At 39.4% G+C, this 20033-nt stretch overlaps 2 protein-coding genes across 5 annotated transcripts; one reads left to right on the forward strand and one right to left on the reverse strand.

Moving 5' to 3' along the window:
• Positions 1 to 3489: 3489 nt before the first annotated feature.
• On the forward strand, positions 3490 to 9556 carry mterf2 (mitochondrial transcription termination factor 2). 4 transcript variants are annotated; one of them, XR_006361210.1, is made up of 2 exons: positions 3490 to 3684; positions 4152 to 5918. XR_006361210.1 is itself a non-coding variant. In XM_044036878.1 (2 exons), the coding sequence occupies exon 2, from the start codon at positions 8337 to 8339 to the stop codon at positions 9462 to 9464; it is 1128 nt and encodes a 375-aa protein (XP_043892813.1). In that variant the 5' UTR covers positions 3499 to 3684; positions 8311 to 8336; the 3' UTR covers positions 9465 to 9556. The 4 variants fall into 4 exon arrangements, 3 of the variants coding, with proteins under 3 accessions (XP_043892813.1, XP_043892812.1, XP_043892814.1); XM_044036878.1 differs by lacking the exon at positions 4152 to 5918 and adding an exon at positions 8311 to 9556 and having other exon boundaries at positions 3499 to 3684; XM_044036877.1 differs by lacking the exons at positions 3490 to 3684; positions 4152 to 5918 and adding exons at positions 6479 to 6557; positions 8311 to 9556.
• Positions 9557 to 14803: 5247 nt separating this feature from the next.
• zgc:153031 lies at positions 14804 to 20000 on the reverse strand. The gene is made up of 6 exons (XM_044035374.1): positions 19816 to 20000; positions 19047 to 19096; positions 18160 to 18265; positions 17678 to 17804; positions 15880 to 15995; positions 14804 to 15532 (listed from the first exon to the last, which is right to left on the reverse strand). Exons 1-6 carry the CDS (start codon positions 19920 to 19922, stop codon positions 15442 to 15444), a joined length of 597 nt encoding a protein of 198 aa, XP_043891309.1. The 5' UTR covers positions 19923 to 20000; the 3' UTR covers positions 14804 to 15441.
• Positions 20001 to 20033: the final 33 nt, after the last annotated feature.

Raw genomic sequence — 20033 nt, forward strand, 5'->3', positions numbered from 1 at the left:
AATATGTGAGTCCAGACCCAGTTTCTGGGAAATTCTGGTTTATGGCATGTAGAGTGAAGGACAAAGGGTCAAATCTGGTTCAAACTGAAGAGAAACTATGTGAGAGTAAGAAATGTGAAGAATTTTCAGTCACAAGCCAAAATGATGATGTGACCCTGGGATAAGTATTTAACAAAAGTGGTTAAGCATCACAGTCTTCACTAGTTAAGCCCTTTGTACAACCAGGATCCTCTCTCATGTTTATGGCTTTATTGTTTGAATGTGGTCCTGAGTGAGAAGTTCTGGCCCTTTTTTTCTTGACAGCAATCACTATAGCGATCGCAGCGACCAGCAGCAGCACCGCCACTCCCACCCCAGCATAGATAGCAATGTTCGAGGCTCCCGAGTCCGGTTCCTCTGTGGGAATGGAGCCAGGGTTCCTGTTCTTTGTTTCAAAGGTCTCAGCCTTGATTATTGTCAGAACGGTCTCCTGCTTAAAAATGCACCTGTCTGTGCTCTGCCAGTATTGGTCACCAGCAGCTTCATCCTCTGTCTCTTCCTCTTCATAGTCATAATCAAAATCATTCTCCAGGAACTCGGAGCTTCCTAAAACAATACACCAGTAGACTCCTGCATCTTCCATCTCTGCACCGGAGATCATAAGTGAGGATCCATTGTCCGGCAGAGTCACTCTGCCCTTAAGGTGCTCTAAATGGTCAGCAGTATTGTCATTTGAGGCATAGATAAGTTTGTATTCCCCTGCAGTTTCCATGCGGTACCACTGCACTCTTTGGGAATCATTTCGACTGACTTTGCATTCTAGAGAGAAGTTTGCGCCTTCAAATTCAAACTTTTCTTGGGGATTCTTTTTAGGGCATAGAACCAGCAAGTACTGCAGCTCAAGGGAGGAGGAGATGCATAAGTACTCACCGCTAAGTTCATCGGTGACTGCAGGAATTATCAGTGAAAAGTCCTTTGAGTCATCACCAAATGACAAATACATCTGACCGATCCTCGTGCTGCTTCTATTCATTTTTCCCAGTGGCGTCTCCCATTGCTGGTCGTTGCCATCCGACGGGCACTTTAGCGCCACTCTGTCTCCCTGTGAGACAAAAATGTCTGTGTTCTCTGTGCGGTCTGGCAAATACATATTTTGGAAACTGAGGCAATTGTTATCTTTCATCACAAGGCAGTGAAAGTGCTGGAGGTTTTTGAACACGCTGTTGTCAAGCACAAGCGATGCCCCGCTATCTCTGACGTCCACGATGCCCTGCAGCTCCTCCACCAGGGGCTTCAGTGAAACACTGGTGTCCAGGAAGAGTGTGACCTTATAAATCGGGTAACTTTCATAGTACCAGCGCACAGAGGTTCCCTCCAGTCCAGAGAACGTGCTGTTGCACAGAAGCCTTGTCCCTGCAGCTTCCTCCATTACAATGATCTCCTCAGATTCAACCTCCTCATTGCACACAGAGAGATATTGAATGAGCTGGCTGACCAGTGTGTGGTTCTTCCAACATTCCCTCCTGTAAATCCCAGAGTCCATGTGAGTGAGGTTCATGATCTGCAGCCCGAGCAGATGCTGGTGCTGGTTGTGGCGGATGCGATTCACCATGTCTGCGGGGGGTTTGATGGCTGCGTTGTTGTCTGAGGAGTTACCAAGCAGCTGGTCTTCCTCCGGGAGAGATCTGTAGACAACAATATAATCCACTCCGAAGCAATATCCCATTTCGATCATGCTGCCCACTGCTCTGAACATGGACTCTGGCTCCCCAGTGTCAGTGGAGCAGGATGTACAGCAGAGCAGGATGTACAGCAGAAACTCCAGACATCTGTGGGAGGTCATCTTGTCTGACTGTCATGAGCCATGTGCTGGTCACACTCTGAGAAGTGTTCTAATAATAATCCGTTTTTTTAACTCATCACTGTAAGATCACTTTAGTTCCACCTCCAGTTAGTTCCCTCCTCTTCCACAGATTTAAACAAACACAGATGCAGGAGCACACACACACACACACACACACACACACACACACACACACACAGACACAAACACACACACGTCAAGTTACTTGATAACAGGAGTGGACAATAAAAACAGTGATGTCTTTCATTTACTAATGTCACGTCTGTCTGTAAATAAATGGGGAGTGACAGAGCATTAAAATCAAAAGTTATGATTGTGGTTGAGCATCAACAGTGTTGATGTGCAGTTGGACTGGTTTAACTTACAGCTGTGGGTGTGGACTCTCACCATGCAAGATCACAGCAGTTAAAAGGAGTGTTCATGTGCACACGTGTTTTTTGTGGAAATTCCATGCAAGCAAGGATGATTGCACATTTGGAAATGCACGCACTGCATGTTTTGCACGCCACCACAATCTTAAATTACTGTGCGCACTAATCTGAACTAGATCTATGAAGTATCAGGTAATATGTTTCTGTGTTATGGCAGGTAACATTTCGCTCGCTTTTGTCACTGTGAGACAAGACAAAACTTCCATTCATTCGTGAATTATTTATATTTCATGCAGCCCAAGATTTGGGTAAATATGTTTACTGGGGTGTTCTAATTGTATTGTTTTCAATAAGTGTTTCTGTGTTCATTGACATGAACACATGATAACAAATGTTTTATGATGTAGGTTAGGTGCCTGTTTTTTATCACACAATACAATATGTGAGGCAATTGAATGATAACAGACTATAACCCCTGAACTAAGAGCATTTCCTTTCATTTTTTAAATTGTTTTCAGTGTATTCAGTTTATTTATTTACTGGCAGAAGATCTGCTGACCTAAAACCCACAAGTTAACAATGACATAGGCAACATCTAGAGCAGGGGTCGGGAACCTTTTTGACTCAGAGAGCCATGAAAGCAAAATATTTGCAAATTTATTTCAGTGAGAGCCATATAATATATTTTAAGACTGAATTTAACTAAATGTGAGTATAATAAGCCTCTGAATTTATTCTTTTAAATAATGTTGTTATAATACTCACCATTAATGCGACTTCTGGTTCTTGTGGACCCTTTTATTGGCAGAACAGCAAGACTTTCTTCATGCAGTGTGTCACCAGCAGCATATCTTGCAATCACACTAAACTGCAACAAATGACTTACGTCTGTTGACTCATCCAAAGCCAGGGAATAGAACGGTGCTGCATTTATGTCATTCACTTGCGTTTCCTCCACTTCCAAAATCGATGGATGGATTAAAACAAGTGATAATATTTTATGTTTTATCTGAAAAGCCGAAATCTGCGAGCCAGATGCAATCATCAAAAGAGCCACACCTGGCTCGCGAGCCATAGGTTCCCTACCCCTGATCTAGAGGTAAAAAAAATAAATAAATAGTGAAACAGTACTCTGGGTAATAAATAACAGAAGAACACTAGTGCCACTCTGTTTTGCTACTCATGTTAATGATCTGGTGAATACAAACACTAACTGCACAATATAGAAATCTCAAAAGCAAAAGTGTAAAGAATTAAACCTGTTGTACATCATTTCTGTTGTCCACTGGTTGCTGGCTGCTTTTCTTGTAACAGATAACACTGCAGGGAAAACCCTCCACTGAAGGAAGTGGATCAGGGAGGGACTTTTGGAAACGTGTGGGAAAATGTACCTGTTTGTTGCAATAGAAAACAGCTGGCCGAGTAAAGTAAAGGTTGGTGAGATCATTCTGGAGCAGACAGTGGACAGGGGTGTGTATGTTGACTGGATCTGGCCAATTTTCTACATTCTAATTTGTGTTTATTCATTTTCATGCTTGCTTGTTTGGTTTTAATTGTACTGTTTTGTTTTACTACCTCTTGTTTGAACTGTTAAGCACATCATTGTTAAGAAAAGGCGCTGTTAAATTAAGTGAATTATTAGTAACAAACGTGTGAGCATGTGTAGGAGGTCAGCCAGTCTGCTGCACGGCAGCAATTTGGAAAAGCTTTTTCCCTCTTCATCCCAAAATCTCGTCCCTTGTCTCATGTTGTTCTTTGAGACTCTGCTCTAACCTGCTCAAAGTAGCTGCATATTATTTATGAGACACCCGCAACACACAGTGTGAAAACATCACACCGATGTCAGTATGTCTATATTTCATGTTCAGGCAGGTCAGGCATCCTACAAGAGCTACACTTCCATTTTTAATGACATTTTGTTTTGATTTGACGGTCAGTGGCGAGAGACACATCAGAGGGGGATGACACGCAGCTTAGCCAGCAGAGCTACTGTACCAGTGTGCCTCACCACCTTGACATGGATGAACTGCAGACATTTTGTTTCCTTCATGGAGGATCCTCACAGTCATCGACACGGAAGAGAAATACAATTCATCAGGGCTTTTATCTTGCATTTTTATCTGCATCCAGATAACTGCATATGTTTTTTTTTCTATGCGTTTCTCATTCATTATTGATCCAGAATCTAGGTCATAGGTATCCTAGCTAATCAGGAAATATTAGATACACATGTGTTGCTCTGCCATGGTTGGCTGCAATCTGCCTGGCTAGAAGGCTTCAGTTTCTCTGCTCAGTTGATTCTGTGTCTCAGCATAGTCCAAACCTTCTGTTCACTTTCTGTGTTTTCTGTTTTAAATGGAAATCTGATTTGCATGTATGGAAGTATGTGTTTCTTCTTTAGGCCATTCATTTTGTTTCTCTCTTGCATCGTATGCATCACTTCTGGTTTTTGGTCCATGCAGTTCATTATTTTGTCTTTTGTAATTTGGAAAGAATTTGGTTGAATCAGTTGGAAATCCAGAACATTTTACAACATTTACAATCACTGGATTATGTGAATTATAGTTTGTCTTTTCCCCAGAATGAAGAGTAAAGACAAACTATAATTCACATAATCCGGTGATTGTACACTCGATAGATTAAATAATTATACTCTTTTTTAGATATATTATATAATATATCAATTTCTGCCAAAGGAAAATGATTTAATATGGAATTTATAGGCAAAAATTGAATATACTTCACATCAGGTTTGATACCCGTTGTATGTGTGTGCATTGTATGACAGTCAACATGTACTTGCTCTAAATGCTCTACATACTTCTCTGCACTCATCAAAATTCCTCCGTAGAATACAATTGCACCATTGTCAGTTATGTTACACAATAAAACTTTTGTTAAAGAATTTGATTCAAGGCACTGAGAAGCAAGCACGTGTTTACGCTGCAACAGAATCAGGAAGTGTTGGGCTTGTGACATACACAACAAATCTTTTTGCTCATGTCTCGTGGTAAAAAGATAGGCGGTATGTTTCCAAAAACATCGGTGCATCTCACACGGGCAGAGTGGCTGCTCATCGGTTGACATGTGTGCACAAATGAACAGCGAGATGCAAACAGATTGAACACACATCCAGTGAACCCAGTGTAAGTTTTTGTATTCCTAGAATAAGATTTGTATTTGTACTTTAGACAAGGGCCTCACTTTATGAACGCAGCCATCTTGTTCCGCCATGTTTCTACAGCAGCCTGAATGGACAAACCAGCCATGAGATATGTTTCTCATTTTGACGCAGAACCTTATGACACAAACACAATATTTCTTAGTACCTCCCATCGTGTCACAAAATGTCCCGCGACACGATAGATGCGATTGCCGTGGAGTGACATGACAAATCGCGTAAGATGTCAGTAAATCACACACGCTGGACCTTTAAGATTTTGCTTCTGGGGAAACATAACAGTCATAAATAAAAATTAATTAACAAGTAAGGGTGTGCAGTGATTATTCCAGTTAGCTAATAACCGTATCAACCTTATCAGGTTGACTGAAAGTAAAAGAATGACTGACACTGTTTGTTGTATTCGCTGATTCTTGTCAATAATAAAGTTGTCCCCATGAAACATTTGCACCTGTCCTGACGTGCACCGTCTGTTTATAACACCACTATCTGTGGACTCTGATAATCAGCTCACCCCTGACAACATGGGTCTAAAAAAAAAGATAAAAAAAGCCACGCCAACCTGTTTTTTTCAAGCCATATCATCTGTTTACTAGTACATAAACTATAATGAACCCTGCTACCCACTCAGCAGCGTAGTGCTGCTGCTGCTGAGGGAACAGCTTGCAGAGCTGGTGATCAAGCATCATGATCATGCACCAACTGTGAGAAAACTCTCTGTGTGTTCAGTCCAATTCAGCCCTGTGCTGATTACACTCATCAGGGCCCCATATGCTGCAAGGTTTGGAGGCGCACCAACTGCCGTGAGATAGAGGTGAGGTTTTTCTGCCAGAATAATTGAATTACAGGAGACATGAGACATGAGAGCTGCAATGAAAGGGCAGGAGTTTGACAAAGTGGGAATAAATTGGGGTAGTGGGGGAATAAAATCAAATGAATTTTTACATCGAAATGTCTACATTCTGCGTGTAAAATATTGAAATAATATCAAGGATCTTTCATGGTCTCGTTTAAATAAAAAAAAAATGCTGTTGCGCTGTATTGCAGTGCCCTTTGTCACATGCACGTGGCGCTGTGCCACACAAGCAACACAAAGGAACATTAGAAGAAGAAATTAGGTTTCATAACAAAACGTCACTTCCTCTGACTGCTGCTGCTCAAGGTAACGCTACAAAATTAGCATTCCTTTAATAAATGTGAGTTTATTTACGAGCATTAATTAAAATATGTTTAGTGTTGTGTGTATAGGGCGAATGACATGATGTCCGGTGATGTTAGAAAAACAGCGCGGCTGCTCTCGTCTCCTTTAGTTGTTAGCTGGTAAGCAAAATGCTAAGCAGATAGAAGTTCAGAGATTTAGTGCAAAGCGGCTTTTATTTTGAAATCGTCGGTTTGACGTGTTTAATCATCCTTTAGGTAAGATGTATAGATTCAGTCACTGTGACCAGTGTGACAGTAATGTCTATGTTGTGCTTCTAAGTGTTTTATTTGATAATGAGGAATGGATCATTGGTTGTAATGGGCTGAACTATGAAACATCTGGCAGCAATAAAAGTTAAAGAAAGCAAGGTTGGAAAGAGCTTTGAAAAAGTCAGCAGCTGGTGACTACTTACTGGGCTGGGCAGTAATTCAGTAATTTATTTGTGATTTTTATCAAAGTAATAAAGATTCAACATATATCAATATTATGGTTTTGCGCTGTGTAAAAGCACAATAAGAGACACAACACAAAATTGCTGTGAGTGTTTTGCCTCAGCTTTTGTCCATTGTGTTTTCTGTCCATTAAAATGTTGAAAACCTTAAAAATGTTAAATTGTCTGACATTCAGTCATGTTAGTTATCAGTCAATTAATTGAAAACATATATTAAAACAACATTTTTACCTAAATCAAATGGTACTACCATGGTTTAGATAGAAAGTGAAATGGGGAATAATCTTGAAGGAAGAGTATGTCAAGAGTGTTCTGGAGTTCAAAAGTAAAGAATAGATTGTGTCAAAGCAGTGAGGTTAAATGACAGCAGTGGATCTTTTTATTATTTTACTGGTTTCTTTTTATGTTTTACTTCTTTTATATCTTGTATTCATGATTCAAAAGAGTTTCAAATTGTGTAAATTCAGTATTGTGTACAATAAGAAAATCATGTTTCTCTGTGTAATGAAATTCTTTCTTGCTTTCCACACAAATGCTGAGTTAAAAGTCAAAGAAATAGATAATAAAACTAATTTAAATAGTTAAAATAGATAAATATTTAAGTAATTCAATAACACACAATAAGGGCAGTATAACTGGAAATGCAATCAAAATAGACATCTGTTATATACAATGAATTATTATGATGCATAACAATTATGAGTATAGTTGTGCATGTGCACAACTGAAGTAGTGCAAAAGAAACGTAGTGTGCAAAATAATAGTATACAGTCATAAGGTAGGTGATGTATGTCCATTATTATAACTTCTATGTATCTATATTAGTATCATCAGTATGACAAGTCACTGAGTGAATGAACATGATTAATCAATGTCTGGCCTTGATGTCAATGTGAGTATTCTTGATGTGAAATTTGGCTGAAAATGTATAGTGCTGCTTCACTAATTAGGAGTATTACAGCAAGGATACAGAATCGGCTGAGTGCACAGCTGAACAACATTAGTTCTCGATACAACAGAGCGATCAGCGACATCAGAGACAACATACAGAGATGAATCATCTTCTCTGTGAGTGTGGCCTATACAGTCAATTTGGAGTATCCAATGAACCTATTTAGCTGAACTGGTGCTCAATTTCTGAAATCAGAATTTGTACTAAAAACTGAAAGTACAACTATCCGCTCAAGCTGCAATGAACATTCTCTTATGGTAATCATTTTCTAATCAAACCTGTTATTGTATCTTCTTCTCTCTCACACATAGGCGAGCAGCATTAGGACTTTGCATCAATGTTCCACTTGATCACAACATCCCTGATTGTCCGATGCCAGCGTGTCGCAGCTCTGCCTTTCAACCTTAGGATATGTTCCACGCTGAGTTCAGCAGAAAACCAGCAGACTGTGCAGGCTCTCTACGAGCTCTCTGTGGACATCCAAAAGGTCCGTAAATTTAAGGGCTGGGTCCTGCATCAGAGCCCAGCCTATGCTAAGGAGGTATCGGATCTGCTGAAGGACATGGGGGCCTCAGGGTCCATTATCTCCCACATTTTAACTGTTCATCCTGAATCAGTCCTCTGTCACCCAGAGCAGTTGCAGGCTCAGAAGGAGCTGTGGATGACTGTGTGCCCAAACCAGAAAGAGCTGGTTGGTATAATTGAGAAATTCCCCACCTCCTTCTTCGCTCCCTCCAGCCACCGTGACAACCAGCGGCAAAACATTAACTACCTCCGGAGCTTAAACCTTAACAAACGACTCATCACCAAACTCATGGCCAGTGCTCCGCAGAGTTTCAGTCGTCCAACAGAGGAGAACAAAGTGATGGTTTGCACCCTTCAGCAGGCCTACTTGGACCTGGGAGGTGACAAGGCCAACATGAAGATCTGGCTCCAGAAGCTGCTGAGCCAGAATCCCTTTGCTCTCCTCAAACCGCCGGAGGACCTGAGGCAGAACCTGCTGTTCCTCAGAGACAGGGGATTCAGCAGTACAGAGCTTCTCCACCTCATCTCCAAGCTCAAGGGCTTTATCATTGAGCTGAACCCAGACAGCATGTGTCAAAGCCTGGCGTACTCCCAGGAAACCATGGGCTGCTCCGAGGCAGAGTTGCGGGACATCATCCTCAACTGCCCTGCCCTGCTTTACTACCCTGAAGCTATTCTGGCTGAGCGCTTTGCAGTGCTCCTCAGTGCTGGAATCAGTATGTCTCAAATCATGGAAACTCCAACCGTCCTGGAGTTAACTACGCAAATAGTGAATTACCGCATCCAGCGGCTGAGGGGTCATGGCTATGATGTAAGGACAGGCAGTCTAGAATTCCTAAATGGCACTAAGAAGAACTTTGAGATGAGCTATGGAAAACTACAGCTACGTAGAGAGAGACCACATTTTAACCCTGTTGCCCCTTTAAAAGGGGATGACTAATTGAATTAAAACGGCTTGGATATATACTGTACTGTTATTTTGAAACCTGTAACTGATCAAAGTGTGATTAAACTCTAATGATGTGTCCACTTTTTGATTTTGCATTCATAAGAAAAGCTATAATGAGTACATTTTAAACTGAGAGTGAATTTTGATGAAAAAGGGGCTCAATAGAAAACTGCAGAAATCACAAACAGTTGAAACAGGTGAAAGAAAGAAAACTGATGTAAATTCTGCTTTTTCTTCATGAAATCTCAAATTGTGTCGCAGGAAAAGTAATGAAATTGGCAAATGACTTGTGAATTTCTTTTCCAGGATGTGCTTTTCCTTCATTAACTTCATCACACGTTTTTTTTTTCACCAGTGATTAGAATATGGTAGAATACAAGTATGGGGACACTTTGATGACTCTCCTCAGTCCAAGTTGTGGGCGTCAACAGTGAGAAATTAAATAGAATCTTAAACGAGGTTTATTTTTACAGCTTATTTACAAGTTAACTCTTCACAACAACTTTATAGATACACAATGAGGGACATGCTGACTTCTCCCTCAACTGTATTACCGAGGACAAACAGGGCTTTTTAAACCATTTTATTTACTGCCTGTGCAAGTGCCTCATTTTCACATAATGTTCTTGGCGGCATTATGTTCCCCTCAGGCGGGAAATCTAAACTGTGTCTCGTTTTTTTATTGTTACTTTATAGATGGAGACACTTTATTACGAGCTATTTCACGACTGAAATGTCACTTCATTATCATTTCAAATGAATTCAAATGCAACCGTGTTCGACACAAAAAAAGAGGAATGAATATGAAGTTCCTTTGATTTGGGCCGGAATTGGCTTATTTCAGTAGACTCTGCAATCTTTATGCAAAAAGCAGCCGAGTTTCAGATCATTTATGCAAAATAGATATTCCATTATGTTTGATTTTATGAATAAGGTTTTCAAGTCTGTGTATGTCCCATGGATTAGTGTCTGTATTTTTACAGTAAGCCACAAAATCAATATACAATCTTAGTCAAGAAAAGAAACTGTAAAATTCTTCTCGTCTTGTTTTGAAAGCCAGCGAAAACCCTTCGAACATGCTTATGAGTGCATTTTAATGGCAGCTAATGAAGCCATGACTTTATGCCTCCAGGTTTCCTCACTCGTTATGTGGATGATGGGGATCACAGCAAAGAAAGAGGGGACTTGTGTGTCCAGGGGGAGGAGGCAATTGGGTCGTGCTAATGTATATTAAAAACTTCCACTTCCCATCTGCTGCTGTCTGCGTCACTGAACATGGTCCTGTAGTCATGGTGATAGCCACTGCAGATCATGGAAAAGTGAATCCGACTCCCAATTTAAACTTGGCAAATGGATGTTAGAATAGAACACAGTCGTCAGCTGCTACTGACCTGAACAAAGACATCAGCGAGGAATCTCTTAGCTCATCGCGTTGCAGGCATTTGTCTTTCACCAGTGCAGATGAGATGAGGCCTCAGGTGTATAAATACCTCTGTTTCTTACCCAGTGGGCTACGCTGAGCTCCTGAATTCAAAAAAAGTCAAAGTGGCAACATTCAATCAATAAATACACCATTAAATAATGACTCAAATGTGTCTCACATTCATTCACATTGGAATTAAATACATACATGTCTTAATATTAAATGTGACATTCATTCATTAAAATACTGATTTAATATTTTTTTATATTCATTTAATATAAAAAAAAAAACCAAATAGAATTACTTAAATATTACATAATGAATTATTTTATGATTTACTGCAACACAGGACCATGAAATAATTCATTAAATAGTGAAGAAATTATATATGTTTTTTACATCAACTGAATTTGGTATTTTACACCCCAATTTGAAACGGCAGCCTGGACGTGGAGTGGTGAGGGTCTGCTGTGACTGCAGGCTGGGACCGCTGCAGAGGCTCCGAGACTGACCGCCTGTGAGTGCTTTGGGAGGGGGAGGAGATCCCGGCAGCACCCGCAGCTTGTTGAGCACAGTAACTGTGGAGTTACCACAAATGTCTCCAATAACACCAGAAAAAGTCGCTAGATTTGTCGCTAGTCGCACAACAAAGTTGGCGACACTGCAATGGGCGACATTACGCTGACTGGAGCTGTTTGCAATGTTACGTTACAGGGAGGAAGGCTTGGGATCAGTAATCGTTTGCGTTTGTCTGGGTCTCCGATTTGACCAATCATACTGTTGACTGAGGTTAGGACCTCCTACCTCATTAACATATGGACAAAGCAATAAATAAATAATAATGTAAGTGAACAGAAATGTAGAAATCAATGTAAAAGATTTATTTATTCTGGCATTTATTTATTTATGTATACATGTATTTATTTATTTATTCATTAATTTATTTATGTATACATGTATTTATTTATTCATTCATTCATTTATTTATTTATATATTTATTTATTGCTGTATTTATTCATGCATTTATTTATTTATTTCTGTATTTATTTATTTCTGTATTTATTTCTGTATTTATTTATTATTTAAGTCAGGTTTTCCTCCATAGGACCCAACTATGTGGTCAACAGTCCAGGGAGTTTTTCAAAAAAAAACGTCAGACTGATGAAATATTTAAGAACGTCTGTCCCATCACATGGGTAACATGGTTGGTGTAGTGGTTAGTGCTTTTTGCCTTTAAAGCAAGAGGACCTGAGTTCGAGACCCATGTGGAACCAGGATCTTTCTACATGGAGATTTTCATGTTGTCCCCATGTGTGCGTGGTTTTTCTCCAGGTTCTCTGGCTTTCTCCCACAGTCCAAGAACATGCAATATGGGGATTAGGTTAATTGGTCACTCCCAATTGACTAACTAACCTGGTCAATCAGGCTGAGGTCTGTGAAGTCATGGGTAATCTACTATTGAAAGACTTCTAAAGGTGTGAGAGTGAATGTGTTGAATGGTTGAATGTCTCTAAAACTCTTTTTTAGGTGATTTTGGAGGACATACTATACTATGACTTTTTTGACTGATTTTGGACGACATACTATACTATGACTTTTTGAGTGATTTTGGACGACATACTATACTATGACTTTTTTTGGTGATTTTGGACGACATACTATACTCTGACTTTTTTGACTCATTTCTGACGACATACTATACTATGATTTTTTTGAATGATTTTGGACGACACGCTATACTATGACTTTTTTTGGCTATTTTGGACAACATACTATACTATGACTTTTTTTTGGTGATTTTGGAAGACATACTATACTATGACTTTTTTTGGTGATTTTGGACCACATACAGTGGTATGTGGTATGTGGTATGTATGGGGCAGCCTGTGGCCAAGTGGAAAGGGAACTTGACTTGTAACCAGAAGGTCGCTGGTTCAAATCCCCACCTGGCCAAAAAGGGCTGGGGTACCCCTGAGCAAGGTACCCATCCCCCCAATGCTCCCCGGGCGCCACTCAGTGTGGCAGCCCACTGCTCCTAATTCTAGGATGGGTCAAAATGCAGAGGAATACTTTCCCTAAGGGGATTAATAATAACTAACTTTATACTATATTATGACTTTTTTTTGGTGATTTTTGACGACATACTATACTATGACTTTTTTTTGGTGATTTTGGACGACATACTATATACTACATGATATTTGGACTGATTTTGACTTATTACACATACCATGATTTCTGATTGATTTTGATCTACACTATAATTATGGAACCTTTTTCAGGTGATTTTTGACTCCACATACCATGGCTCTCTGGACCTACATACCATACCATGATTCTTGTGATTTTGGGACAACAGATCATACCATGACTTGAGATGGACCAACATAGCCACCATGACTTTTTGGTGATTTCTGGATTCATTGCTGGTTCATACATGACTTTTGCCCAGCTTGGATCTATTACACATGTACCATGACTTGACTGATTTTTTGATCTATTACAATTATGACTTGGACTGATTTTTGATCTATTACACATAATATGACTTTGACCGATTTTTTTTGATCTATTGGTTGATTGAGTACCAGAGCGACTTTTGTGATTTTGACGACATACTATACTATGACTTTTTGACTGATTTTGGACCACATACTATACTATGACTTTTTGACTTATTTTAGAAACCTTACTGACTTGAAGAACCATGAGTAAGTGAGTCTGACACCTTGAGGACTTAAACAACACAACTTCATGGTCTGATGGTCTGACTTTAGTTAGGACTTAAAAAAAAACTGAACTTGAGCCCCCTGAGAGTCTCCACGCCCCCCAGTTTGAAAAAGGCTGGTATAGTATGTCGTCCAAAATCAGTCCAAAAAGTCATAGTATAGCATGTCACCCAAAATCAGTCAAAAAAGTGATTGTATAGTATGTCGTCCAAAATCAATAAAAAAAGTCATAGTATAGTATGTCGTCCAAAATCAGTCCAAAAGTCATAGTATATAATATGTCAGCCCAAAATCAGTCAAAAAAGTCATAGTATAGTATGTCGTCCAAAATCACCTGAAATTGTCATAGTACAGTATGTCAGTCCCAAAAAATCACCAAAAAGTCATAGTATAGTATGTTACAAAATCAGTCAAAAGTTATGAGTCGAAGTCATAGTATAGTATGTCAAATCACCTGGAAAAGTCATAGTAAAGTATGTCGGCCCAAAATCAGTCAAAAGTCATAGTATAGTATGTCATCCAAAATCACCTGAAAAGTCATAGCAAAGTATGTCAAAATCACCTGAAAAAGTTAAGTATGTCGTCCAAAATCCCCTGAAATAGTCATAGTATTGTATGTCGTCCAAAATCACCTGAAAAAGTCATAGTATAGTATGTCGTCCAAAATCACCTGAAAAAGTCATAGTATAGTTTGTCGTCCAAAATCAGTCAAAAAAGTCATAGTATAGCATATTTTCCAAAATCAGTCAAAAAAGTTTAAAAAAAACGTATGAACGAATGATACACGCATTGGGTTCACTCTGTGTCGGATGGTTTTGTTTGGTGTCTTGTGCTGCTCTTCATTACTGGCAGTGTATTCAAAGACCACAGTAACAAACACCTCAATTAAGGGGTATTTGCCTTTGGTTTTAAAATGTACTTTTATTTATCTAATATTAAAATACCTGGCTATTTTCCTCTCTTCATGTTTGTTTCTTGTTACATATAAATCACAACTATTAACAAAACAATTAGTCAACCAATGACCAGGTTTCACAGACAGTGAGTAAGTGAGTGAGTGAGTGAGCGATTCTGTGTAATTCTCTGTATACTGTCTCCATCTAGTGGCAAAAACATTATGCATAACCACATGAGAAAACACCATGTCAAATTCAAAATAAACCTCTCACACATGTCAGACGTTTGGTTTATTTATTGGTTTGTTTTCTTTAAAAATCTTCGACATTTCCAAAACCTTTACAGTAAAAACCTATATCAATATAAATGTCATAACAGAACCAGGACAAATTACAGGCCACATCATTTCTCTACATCCATCAACAACTGTCGCCGGCTCAGAAAGGTCCAGTGTTATGCATGGGTTACGCAATGACAACAAATTATTCTCATCTTGCATCGCCTGGTAAATAATGACTCCCCAACGAGCACATTTTCCACGCAGCTGCAAAATGACTGACCGCTGCAATGGAAACAGATGGTGGCGTTGGGTTTACTATGAGGTTCTGATCATGATCGACTACCAAACAGCAATGGAAAAAATATGTAAAATAAAATGCGTATAAATAACGGGTTTAGACAAACTGGAATGATTTGCTCAGTGTTTTGTATGGATTACAAAGAAAATGGATTTCTCAGTTGACCAATAATCTGCTGACATTAATCTTGTACATACAAACATATACACATGTATATATATACATATGTGTGTTGAAATGGAAAAACTACATGTGAATACAAACTGGCAACTGGTCATTGATTCTTCTTAAAAATCCACATCTCAAATCCACTGGTAGTAGAATGACTTTGGTCCATCATCTACACAGCATCACCAGTCACTTTCTTGAAAACTTGCCATTTGTACTTAACGTTGTTCTCCTCTTGAATGCCACTGGGTACATTAGGAAATCTTATTTGGAGGAAACAAAAGAGAAAATGGGGAATTTATTTGAGGACAAGGACAAATTAACAAACAAAACAAAACAAAGATACTACAAAAAGCAAGGGAATAGTCTGCCCACCATTAAATCACCATAACACAGGTGGAAGTTAGAAGATTATTATTTACTTCAAAGTCTAGAAAAAGCAGCGCTGGGGTTTATTTTGTACCACAGCAAATATCATTCTGATGTGCATAAAACTAAAAATCTAACTTTCTTTGAGGTCAAGGTGTGACACCAGCAGGGGGTAAACATGGAGGCACAGCCAACCGGCCTGGGCACACTGGAATGTTTTATGGATGAAATGATCTCTTACCTTTCTTGAATTTCAAACAGTTCTCTGTCAAACTCGGGGAAGAAAACATCGCAGTCAAAGTTAGCCATGACGTCTGTCAGGAAAACCAGGTCGCACCAAGGGTGACTCAACGCATCCTGGACAGAAAAAAAGCAGCAACAGGCATTGTGGTCACATACGTTTTATGAAGAAGACCTGGAATTATCCTTTTTTTTTTTCTTTTTTTAAACACAAGACTAATAATAAAATAGGAGCAATCTAATTCGTTAATTCAACATTCATTCACTACACCAATAACATCACTGTTGGTGAGTGTGCATGTTCTCCTCGTGTGTGCGTGGGTTTACTCTGTGGTCTCTGGTTTCCTCCCACAGTCCAAAAACATGCAAGATGGGGATTAGGTAAATTGGACACTCTAAATTGACTGTGTCTCTATATGTGGCCCTGTGATGGACTGGCGAACTGTCCACGGTGTACCACGCCTATCGCCCTATGTCACCTGAGATTGGCACCAGCTTATGTGGAGGATAAAGCGGTAGATAATGGATGGATGGAAGGTAGAAGAATTACAAGAATGCAAAAAGCCTTACTAAATAAATAAATAAACAAACAATAATAACAATACACAAAATAATCCCTGCCCTGTGAAGCTGCACCCGAGGGTCAAATCAAGCTTCTAGAGCGTCTGGAATGCTTTTAGGAAGGCACCCCACAATTTCTGGAACTTGTTATTTAATTGCTGAATTGAGGATCTAATTTTCTGCAGTTTTAAGAGGGACATGATGTCTTCCAGCCATTGTGCATGAGTGGGAGGGGAAGTATCGTTCCATTTGAGCAGCAAAAGATAACTTTTTTTTCCAAACAGAGCAGTCAATGGGGCTGGTTCTAATTTGATGTTTAACACCCAAGAGAGTGTATGAAAAACATCCCCAAATTTGCATTTGACACAGTATGGACTAATATCTGGGTATATAGAGGACAATTTTACTTTTGAAAGAAGCGCCCTGTACCACTGAACTGAATTAAACAGTGATATGCACAGAGGGAGGTTGAATTAACCAATTTGAGTATGGACATCCAAGTATCCTCTGATAGAGAGACCTGAATCCTCCTCCCATGCAGTTCTGAGCTGTGTCTGCGGGGGGCGCTCCTAAGATCCAACAGCATGCCAGAGCTGGAATGAGTCTCTTTTTAAGTGGATCGATAGAAAGAACAGTTTTAACAATGGTCAAGTCTGTTGATGTTATAGAGCTGGACGCCTGAGAAAGAACAAAATGCCTTCCCTGAAGATACCTGAAAAAGTTTGACTTAGGGAGGCTGATTTTTTTCACTCTAACTGCACAATAGATTCTGAGGATTCTGAACTTTTCATTTGAAACTATGGATAAAACCCTTTATCTAAGACCAGGACAAAAAAATAGAGATAGAGAATATGACAATAAATAAACATACAAAATTAAGTGGACTTTATAGCCAATTAATCTCTCAGATTACCAACATATTACACCAACCAGGTGCCGCAGACTGGCCAGTTGGCACTACAGAACAAATCCTGGGGGCATGTGCATTATATCACTCCCCCATTTTTCACAGCTGCAGAACGTTAACATTTGTTTACGGAGCGGCATATCAGAAAAAGAAACAGTGAGATACTGAGGTAGAACGATGTTTGGCTGCACTTATCCTGTGTTTTTCCATGTCAAACTTTCTCAGCTCACACTTTGAAGCCTTTTGCAAATGAACCCACCCACATCAAACACTGCAAACCCATTTCCCTGTAGGAAGTGGTTTGTTAGCACGGCTGTTTTCACCATTTTACCTTGTAAACCTGTGTTCCACCAACCACCCAGATGGTTTCTATTAGGTCAGCCAGTGGGGGCTCAGACGCCAGGCGGATAGCACTATCAAAGTCATCACTCAAGAAGTGGGCATGATTTGGAGTTGAGCTGAAACAGAAACAGAAAAGGATGAATGACAAATTAAACATTCTGGATAAGCTGGAGCTCAACTCTGTTACTGCCTTACATTTGCATGATATGATGGTAGACCTTTTTTTTTTTAAGCGATGAGGACTGCAGTGTTGAGCAGTGATAAATTTCAGTTTCACAGATCATGTATACACATGTATTATACGGAGAAAACGTATCTTTTGACATGTATTGCTTCCGAAATCAGGGAGCTAAAGTGCATTTGTTTGAAGACATGTTCACAAATCACAACTAAATGCCTTCAAAACTGTGAATAAAGAAATTAAATATCAGACGGATTAAAAAAAAAAAGAGAGAGAGAAACAATACACACCTTAATGTGGAACTCAAGACCACATGCAGAACATTAGATAATGGGAACGTTGTTTCCGGGTGGGAAAACCAGCACAGTTTGCCCCAGACCATCATATTCATCTTTCCTGAAATAAACAGTGTAAAACACTTTATATTAACTTCTACAATGACAAAGCCCCCATGCCCGTGATGATGACATATTACAGGGCTTGGTATCAGACTTCACCTCTCACCCCAGAAGCTTGTTGACGTTAAATGTACTAAGGCTGCTTTTCTGCATGTGGAATGCAACCAGAAAAGTCATCTGGTAGAGGGTTGTACTGTGTGTACGACATGCACTGACTTGTATATTGGGGAAACCTATCAATTTAACAGAAGTATTGCCCAACACAGGACATTTCTGTCTACACTAAAAGGACTTAAAAACTTGAGTTCCTGAACTGAACAAGCTTCTTGGATATAGAGTTGAACCATCTACAAGCATGTCCACATGTGTCTGATGTCACACCTTTGGACCTTGGAAGCAAAGCATTTTTATGACCTTACCTCTGCAATGCTTTCATCTCCTCAGCCTTATTTGTTCAATGTATTTATGCTCAATTTAGCCCTCGGTAAGAATGACCAAGAATGAATGTGTGTAGTTAATGTGCCAAATTGGAAACCCAATAAACAATTGAATAAGATCAATGTTAGGGCTGTATCTTATGGCCCAGGGAAGAAATAATTAAATTATATTGTTGATATGGACAAGGAAACTGAGCAGCCTTGGTGGAAGCTGAGCTTGCTGTGTGTTTTTTCTAGTTTTATATATTTCTTATATAGTGTATATATTACATTCAGTAACACATTACATCATACTCAGCCATAAAGGTAATCATGATATTATGATGAATATTGATTGACTACCTGGTCTTGACACACTTGTGACAGTGTTCAGAAAGTACTGGAACTCATTCCTGAAGAAGAAAAAAATATATATATACATAAAATAAATCACATTTTCAGCATGAAATCAGCACAAAACAATCTGTTACAAAGCACAATGATTTAAGATGTCACTACTTCAATTAAAAAAAACTACAAACTACAAAATTCAAACCAGGACCTGATCATAATACTGTGTAGTGACTGAACCTACAAAGTAAAAGTCACAGGGCAAACACACATTTACACCTCTGGGCAATTTGTGTTTTTGGACTGAGGCATAGGGAAAAGGATTAGGGCCAAATGTAAAAGAAAATTGGAAACAGCCTGACTCCTGAGATTCAACTCTTATTTGAATATAATATGACTTATTTTTCATATTTTGTTTCAAAAAACCTGGACTACCCTGAGAAAACCCAGACTTACCCCGGAGGACATGCAAACTCCATACAGGAATTCGCACCTTCGCTGCAGTAAAGTGTGTTTTACAATATCTATATATACACTAGACATTACGGTAAGGTCGTGCAATTTCAAAATAAAAGCAATAGATGTCACAAGCCACTACGGGTGCCAGAAATGATCCAACACGATGTAACCGCTATCATTAAATCATCATTAAAGCCAGTTAGCAATGTTTTAATGCTGGGGAATGTGATGTATGCATAAAATATCAATATATGGTTTATAATGTAACGCAGTTAAGAGCAGTATGTCGATAAAAAAATGAATGAAAAGATGTCGGTCTTACGGTAAATTCCAGGGCATTTTCCCGTCTTTGCCCATTCCCATGTCATTGCAAACTGCCGCAATAACGCGCACAGGCTTCTTTTGCACTTGAAGTCGGCTCTTCTCCATCTCGAACACAGGGGATTGTCTAGTGAGGCGACACACACTCACAGTCCGGATCTGCGTCTGCCTTTTATCGAGGCGAGAAGTTAAACCATCACCGCCCACTGAACGCAAGCC

This window comes from Solea senegalensis, linkage group LG10 (assembly GCF_019176455.1).
Source record: "Solea senegalensis isolate Sse05_10M linkage group LG10, IFAPA_SoseM_1, whole genome shotgun sequence".
NCBI lineage: Eukaryota > Metazoa > Chordata > Actinopteri > Pleuronectiformes > Soleidae > Solea > Solea senegalensis.

Coding starts and splice junctions, on each gene's coding strand:
- zgc:153031 (XM_044035374.1), bottom strand. CDS start 19,922: ATGGAGAAGAGCCGACTTCAAGTGCAAAAGAAGCCTGTGCGCGTTATT. Junction 18,266..19,046: donor CACAAGTGTGTCAAGACCAG/GTAGTCAATCAA, acceptor TGTTTATTTCAG/GAAAGATGAATATGATGGTC. Junction 17,805..18,159: donor GTCTTGAGTTCCACATTAAG/GTGTGTATTGTT, acceptor TTTCTGTTTCAG/CTCAACTCCAAATCATGCCC.
- mterf2 (XM_044036878.1), top strand. CDS start 8,337: ATGTTCCACTTGATCACAACATCCCTGATTGTCCGATGCCAGCGTGTC.